This window comes from Rhinopithecus bieti, unplaced genomic scaffold, assembly GCF_001698545.2.
Source record: "Rhinopithecus bieti isolate Rb0 unplaced genomic scaffold, ASM169854v2 scaffold_10356, whole genome shotgun sequence".
Taxonomy (NCBI): domain Eukaryota; kingdom Metazoa; phylum Chordata; class Mammalia; order Primates; family Cercopithecidae; genus Rhinopithecus; species Rhinopithecus bieti.
Window position 1 is genome coordinate 474,138 of NW_016806422.1, and position 7,511 is coordinate 481,648.

The following is a 7,511-nucleotide window of genomic DNA, read 5'->3' on the forward strand; positions in this document are numbered from 1 at the left end:
TAAATTTTTTTTTTTTAAAAAATTTTTTTTTTTTTTTTTTTTTTTTTTTTTTTTCATAATTATAGGGTGTTGAGAAGAGTTGGTATGATTCTGGCCTAAAAATAATGATGCTCAAAGTGAAATTCAAGTACCTACCATTAGACTGTTATGGATTATGCTTTTAATTTTCCCAAGAAATAGCATTTCCTATGCTAGTGTTTTTGAACAAACTTCTTTTTCCTTCTTCTCTTCCCTTTTACTCCTCTTTCTTTTTTCTTTTCTCTTTCCTCATTTTACTTTATTTTATTTTTTCAGGTATGGGGGAATTTGGGTTTTCTCTTTCTATCTACCTGACTGGGTAACCTTGACTTGATATATGACACTTAACACTGCCTCTTACTCACTCCTCCTCCTGTCCTGTAACACCTTTCTACCTTTCCTTCCCACCTACTTTCTTGCTTCTCTAACTTGTGATTCCTTAGGGACTTCAATTATTATAACAGAAAATCGAAAGAAAACAAAGAACAGAAAAAGAACTACTTATTCTGTGTGACAAAGGATTGAGCTAGAAAGGAATCTCTAGAACAATAGCTTCTACTCTTTTCTAATATCTTTTGTTCTTAATTTTCTTAGGAGAATGAGTTGTTCGTGAGTCTCTTATTTTCCTCTATTTATTTATTTATTGTTTTTAGCAAATACAAAGACACTATCACTTTTATCATCTTGATGTGAGGAATGTTAAAAATTGCCAAAAACTGCATTGAATATTTATCAAATCAGTTCATTTCTTATATCCTCTACACTTTTATTGTCTCTTTTGATTTGTATTCTTTGTGTTTTAAAACCCACAGGACTGCTATTTACTTCTGTAAGGGGGAGGAAATTTCTTTTCTCTATCCATCTCAGGTTCATGGCTGAGGTCTATAACGAAAGACAGATTAACAAGAAAAGTACACAAACTTAATACAAGTATTATATGACCCAGGAGCCTTCTGAGGAAATAAAGACCTGAAGAAATGGTTAAAATCTAGGTAGTTTTATGCTAGGAGGTATGATCTAATGGTAATAAACTGGGGAAAAATTAGCAAGGCCTGTTTGTTCAGATTCCTTTCTGTGTCCCTGTGTCTTCAGACATAAGGATGTTCCTTTCCTCAGGGCTTAGGAAGGGCACCTCTACATGAGAGTTTGTAATCTGCTTCAGGGGAGGTCAGAAAATCCTTTCTAGTTTTCATGACCTGTTTCAGGAAAGAGGGGTGGAGTGAAGGTCACAGAGACCTTCCTGCTTCTGTCATTTTCCAGTGGGCAAAGGTGGCATATTTTGGTCATGTGTCAACCCTATACCTACTTCAAGCAAGGGGACATGGTTGGAAGATATCACTCATGAGTCGAAAACTAACATTTTCTTGATGGGGCTACGAGAATAACTCATTTCTGCCTTCAATTTAGTAGCCTAGTTCTAATGATATTTTTCTACTAGATAGGCTCTATAAAAATAAGATTAAATATACTAGATAAATTAAAATCTTATCCAAAAGACATGATGACAGAACAAGAAACATAAAATTCAAAATGTCTCAAGACATTCAATGCCATCACAGAATGACATTGAGCTGCAAAATTTAATATTCTGTTCTCAATTTGAAAAATCATAACTTATTTATACAAGGGAATTGAGTAAGTATGTACAAGTGGAGCAATCCTTAGCCATGGAATTAGTTAATACAGAAAAAGTAACAAAGTAGATGACTTAATCATGAAGGCAGGCAGACATTTCTTCACAGAGGCCTCATCTGAAGAAGAGCATGCATTTGAAGGAAAGGTATATATGTAGCAGCAGTTTCCTAGGAAGCATTTAAAAGTGGTGTGCCAAAGCAAGAACTGTAACTTCCGCCTCCCGGGTTCAAGCGATTCTCTTGCCTCAGCCTCCTGAGTAGCTGGGACTAGAGGAGTGTGTCACCACGCTCAGCTAATTTTTTGTATTTTTAGTAGAGATGGGTTTTCACGGTGTTAGCCAGGATGGTCTTGATCTCCTGACCTCATGATCTGCCTGCCTTGGCCTCCCAAAGTGCTGGGATGACAGGCGTGAGCCACCGCACCTGGCCACTACTTCTAAGCAATAGGATGCACGCCATTTGTCTGAGAGAGAATTGATGGAGTTTTCTTAGTTATCTTTGAAATAATGTTTTCATTAATGTAATTCCTGTGTATGATTGTCTATTATTGTCATATTAATCACCCTACTAATGGGTTCTATGTAGGAAGCTTTACTTTGAATCATTAGGTGAATAACCCCTGTCAACCTCAGAGGTTCCCTAATACATCCTTCCTTCTTCACTGTTCATATTTCACTGTGTAATTGCAGCTCCCAATCCTTGTGCAGCGAATGACGGCAAAGGCCCCTGCTCTCACATGTGTCTAATCAATCACAATAGGAGCGCTGCATGTGCATGCCCCCACTTGATGAAGCTTTCTTCAGACAAGAAGACCTGCTATGGTAAATTTCTTATAGTTCTAATCAAAAATAAAAATAAAATTGAATTCTCTCAAATTATATTAGCATTCAGATTTTACTCATATTAAAACAGAGGAAGTTTTTTTTCTGTTTTCAAAAATATTTTAGGTGGTGGTGCTATTTCTAGCCACTATTGATTATTCATCTGCTCTGGGTAAAACTGACAAATTCTTTAAATATGTGACATGTTGTACTTTGTTATTTATTACCTTATTCATTTTTTTTCTTGCTACTTTCTTATTTGATACGTTAGCAGAATTTATCTCTGCAAAACAGGAAGATTTTTAAGTGAAAGTGCATTATCAGAAAATGATGATGTAGGTAACCTGCATAACAAAGAGGTGCTTAACAGCTTTAATCTGCTCTTCTAAAGTCATTCTAGCATCATTTGGTAGAGAATTATCAACTCGAAAAGGGAAAAAATGAAATAAAAAATTTAACTTGGAAAAATTTTTAAAAAAAAAAAAAAAAAAACCCACACATTTAAACAATGCATTTGAACTAAAAAAGATAAATTTTGTGAATAAAAATTTTTGCTTTCTGTTAATAATTGTATTTATTTGCAAAACATTACTTAATTTTAAGTACAGAAAAAAATACCAAAATTTAAGTCAGGCATTTAGGTACATGTAGTTTTAATTTACATAATAATAACGTATCTCAACACCAATAAACTAAGACAACAACAAAAAAACAGAATATCTGTAACTACTATTTCTATTTGCTCTGATATTTTACAAATGTAGCGCAAGGAAGGCATCTATGGAAGTAAAAGTGATATAATGCCTCACAATGTTAGTTATCACAAATTTACAAAAAATTACACTAAAAGCATGCTTTAAATTATTTGAGCCCTAATTTTATAGGAAAATATATACGAGATTTCTAATAGCATGTTTAGTTTTATCTTATTCAAAGACAGTATAGAAAAACTGTTCTTGGAGTCCCTCAAAATCTTGTCATGGAATACAATATTGTAATTATGTACAAAGTACAAATATGGTATTTGACACTTGGAGTTTATGTAGTTTAGCAACTTTGAAATTCTAAGGTCACTGAGAATTGATTACTGAGAATATCTGGGTGGTTCTAGCCAAAGAAAAATGATGATGTAAGGCTTCTAACTCATTTTACATTTGTTTCTGTTAAATACCTTAATTTAAAATAGATAAATTGTTACTTCATTGTTTCCATCAAGTATTGATTATGATGTTCAGGAGTTAATATGTATTAAATCAAGTAATATTTTAGAATTTCTAGACTATTTCAAGCTTGCCAACTTCATAAGAGAAAAACAATTTCTATTTCTTTTTTAGAAATGAAAAAATTTCTTCTTTATGCAAGACGTTCTGAAATCAGAGGAGTGGATATTGACAATCCATATTTTAACTTTATCACGGCATTTACAGTTCCTGATATTGATGATGTTACTGTGATAGACTTCGATGCATCTGAGGAACGTTTATATTGGACAGATATTAAAACACAAACCATTAAACGAGCTTTTATTAATGGAACTGGGTTAGAAACTGTTATTTCAAGAGGTAAAAGATTTGTACATGTTATAACTTTAAAAATGTTTGTTATTCAATTTGTAATAATCACAAGTCTTTTATATTATTTCTCTATTACTCAACTCTATGCTGTTAATTGAAAGTTAGAATTGGTTAGATATTTAATAATATGCTACATCCTTACAATTGTAGAATGTTATAATTAAATTGCACAGAGCAGAATGATAATTGGAAATTTACATTCATGTGAAGAAAAACTTCAGAACACATCACCTTAAAATTTCTCGGCTGGGTACTGTGGCTCATGGCGGTAATCTCAGTACTTTGAGGGGCCCAGTCAGGAGTTCGAGACTAGCCTGAAGCAACATGGTGAAACCCTGTCTCTACTAAAAATACAAAATTAGTCGAACATGGTGGCACACACATGCAATCCCAGGTACTTGGGAGACTGAGGCAGGAGAATCACTCGAACCCAGGAGGTGGTGGTTGCAGTGAACCAAGATCGTACCACTGGACTCCAGCATGGGCAAGAAGAGCAAAACTCCATCCCTCCAAAAAAGTAAAAAAACAAAAATTTAAAAAAATTTACGTGTCTAAATAAACAGGCTTAAAGCCTCTTTTTTGCTGATGGAGGAATAGTTACATTTGCATACATAAAATATAGGATATTAGGAAGGACTGGCTTATCTTTTTTTTTTTTTTTTTTTTTTTTTGAGGCAGAGTCTCACTTTGTCACCCAGGCTGCAGTGCAATGGCACGATCTCGGCTCACTGCAACCCCCACCTCCCAGGTTCAAGCAATTCTCTGCCTCAGCCTCCTGAGTAGCTGGGATTACAGGCACCCCCCACCCCACATGGCTAATTTTTTTTTTTTTTTTTTTTTTTTTTTGTATTTTAGTAGATATGGGGTTTCAGCATCTTGGCCAGGCTAGTCTTGAACTCCTGACCTCGCGATCCACCCACTTTGTCCTCCCAAAGTTCCGGGATTACAGGCGTGAGCCACCACACCCAGCCTCCCTCCCTTACTTAAGCTTATAAACAACTTCCCTTTGCACATATTTTTATAGATCTAGGCTAAACAAATAAAACAGGAAAACTGTTCCTATTTCCTGACCCAGCAGGTTGAATGAGAATGCTGTTCACCTAACCATTACAAAAATAGCAGTAACTTGTCCCAACATAGAGAACATAGCTGAAGTGAGACATATGTGTACACATCATGGTTGAGTTCTAAATTTTTAGTATTGAATTATCCTAATATTTGTTTAAAGTTTCGCATATTGTGATTTCTGGGTCAGTTATTCTCTTATTGAATGTGTCTTTATTGAGCACTTACTATTTGCCATGACTGAATATCCAAAGACACAGTTTCTCTTCAACCTAAATTTGGTAGAAGGATTTGGAAGGGGATGGAGAAAAGAGTAATCACCAATCCATATAGATGCATCAAACACCTATGCTTTAAAGTCTATTGAAAATTTAAAGTCAGACATATTTGAGCAATGGTAAATGTCATAAAGAAGGCAATAGGAAGTGCAGGTTTTATTCACAATCCTTTTCAATACTAGAAGGCTAGCTTGACTACCATTAATAGATCTGAGAGTATTTGACCACTGAAATACAGTTGTATTTAAGCTAGCTCTTTTCTGATCTCAGGTTAGCACTGTTAAAAAAAATTATTGAATGGTTTGGTTATAAGCTTGTTCAAATCTTTATTTCAAACTTGCAAAAAACAACAGTCTTTATAAAAAAGCGAATGCAAAGATTTCCTCTTTGTTCAGAATTTTTTACAAGGGCAGGGGGAAATGTGGTTGGATAATCATTGTTAGACTGGATTAAAAATAAGAACAATGACTGATGAAATGTCATTATATTCCTTGAAACTCCAAGTAAAGGACATTAGGTGTCTCCCAAGATTGACAATCAGTTAGGTGGTCTTCCCTCAAGAAATTCACCAAAATCTGACAGAAAAATGTTCAAGTATTTTATTATAAATATTTAATATTACCCAAAAGGCTCTGAATTATAAAGACAAAAGATGTTTCATCTTAAAAAAAATAGGAGACAATTTTCTGTCTTTAATTATGAACTGGTATCTAGTAGTAATTTGGTGAGTTTATCATTGAGAAAATCATCAAGACTTATTTCTATTTAGCAGATTCTATTCACAATTATCAACCAAAATTTGAGCAAAAATGTTTTCTCACTAATAATTCCTACATATACTCATTAGGAGCAATAATTACACATTCAGTCATTTTGAAAAATATTGGAACTTTTTTTTTTTTTTTTTTTTTTTTTTTTTTTTTGAGATGGAGTCTCGCTCTGTCCCAGGATGGAGTGCAGTGGTGCTATCTTGCCTCACTGCAAACTCTGCCTGCAGGGTTCAAGCTATTCTCCTCCCTCAGCCTCCCGAGTAGCTGAGATTATAGGCGCCCACCACCACACCTGGCTAATTTTTGTATATTTAGTAGAGACAGGGTTTTACCATGTTGGCCAGGCTGGTCTCAAACTCCTGACCTTGTGATCCACCCGCCTCTGTCTCACAAAGTGCTAGGATTACAGGCGTGAGCCACCACGCCCAGCCTGAGCATTATATAGTAACAAACTTAAGGAGAGTCAAGACATACTGAATGGTAGGCAGCACAGAATGAGAGGGATGTACCTGTACAGGCTGAAAGATCTAACGAAATAGACAGCAAATTATGCCAACCTTTATAAGACAAGTATTTAATGTTTGTGTTAATTCTGAAAATAATGGGAATTAAGGAAGTGCTTCAGGGAGGGTGTGACTACATGATGAGCTTTGCCTTTGGAAGAGCTTGGCCTTTGCCACTTTACTGTGTTTAGTAGTGAGTTCTACGAGACAGGTTAGTTGGCTGTTACAGTGGATCTAGTAAGAGATACCAGAAGCCGGGACTAGGGTGGGGAAAATACAGATGGAGGAACATGGACAAATTATAGAGATATCAAAGAGTAAGAACATAAAGGAACTTAACAATCAATTGGACATAATAAAGTTTGAGGAATAGGTATTTTCAAGGATGATTCCATTTCTGACTTACCCCATGGGCTGAATAATGTTGCCTTTCAATTTCTTCCAGAATGAAACTTTGTTAAAGATGGATATATCTTTCTATTAGCAGAAAAACTTGAGATGAACGTTTGACAATTTAGCTTCCGAACTCATCAAAGGATCTCAAATCCCACTAGTAATTGTACTTTATTTTATCCTTTCATCTTTTAGAAATTCCATGAATGACTCTGTGGAAACCTTTCTCTTAGTTCTTGCACTGCGGGTCTCTGTATTTTCTCACTTAACTGCCTTCTCTCTATTGGTCTTTTTCTTGAGAGACTTTATTTTCTTATCTTCCTTAGTCTGAATCTAATGTGGGGTCAGCTTCAAAAATTGGGCCCCAAAGAAATTAACTGTGCCTATCATCTCCCATTATTTTCTTCTCAAGTGGGCCATTTTCTTTTCGTTTTGTCTTTTCTTTTCCCTCCCCT

At 35.0% G+C, this 7,511-nt stretch overlaps 1 protein-coding gene across 1 annotated transcript in view; it reads left to right on the top strand.

Annotated features, from left to right (window-relative positions):
* LOC108532435 (low-density lipoprotein receptor-related protein 1B-like) overlaps nt 1-7,511 on the top strand; it is a 614,569-nt gene that overhangs the window by 455,424 nt on the left and 151,634 nt on the right. The window contains 2 exon segments of the mRNA XM_017876508.1: nt 2,342-2,473; nt 3,808-4,035. Of these exon segments, the coding sequence (XP_017731997.1) occupies nt 2,342-2,473; nt 3,808-4,035 (360 nt within the window).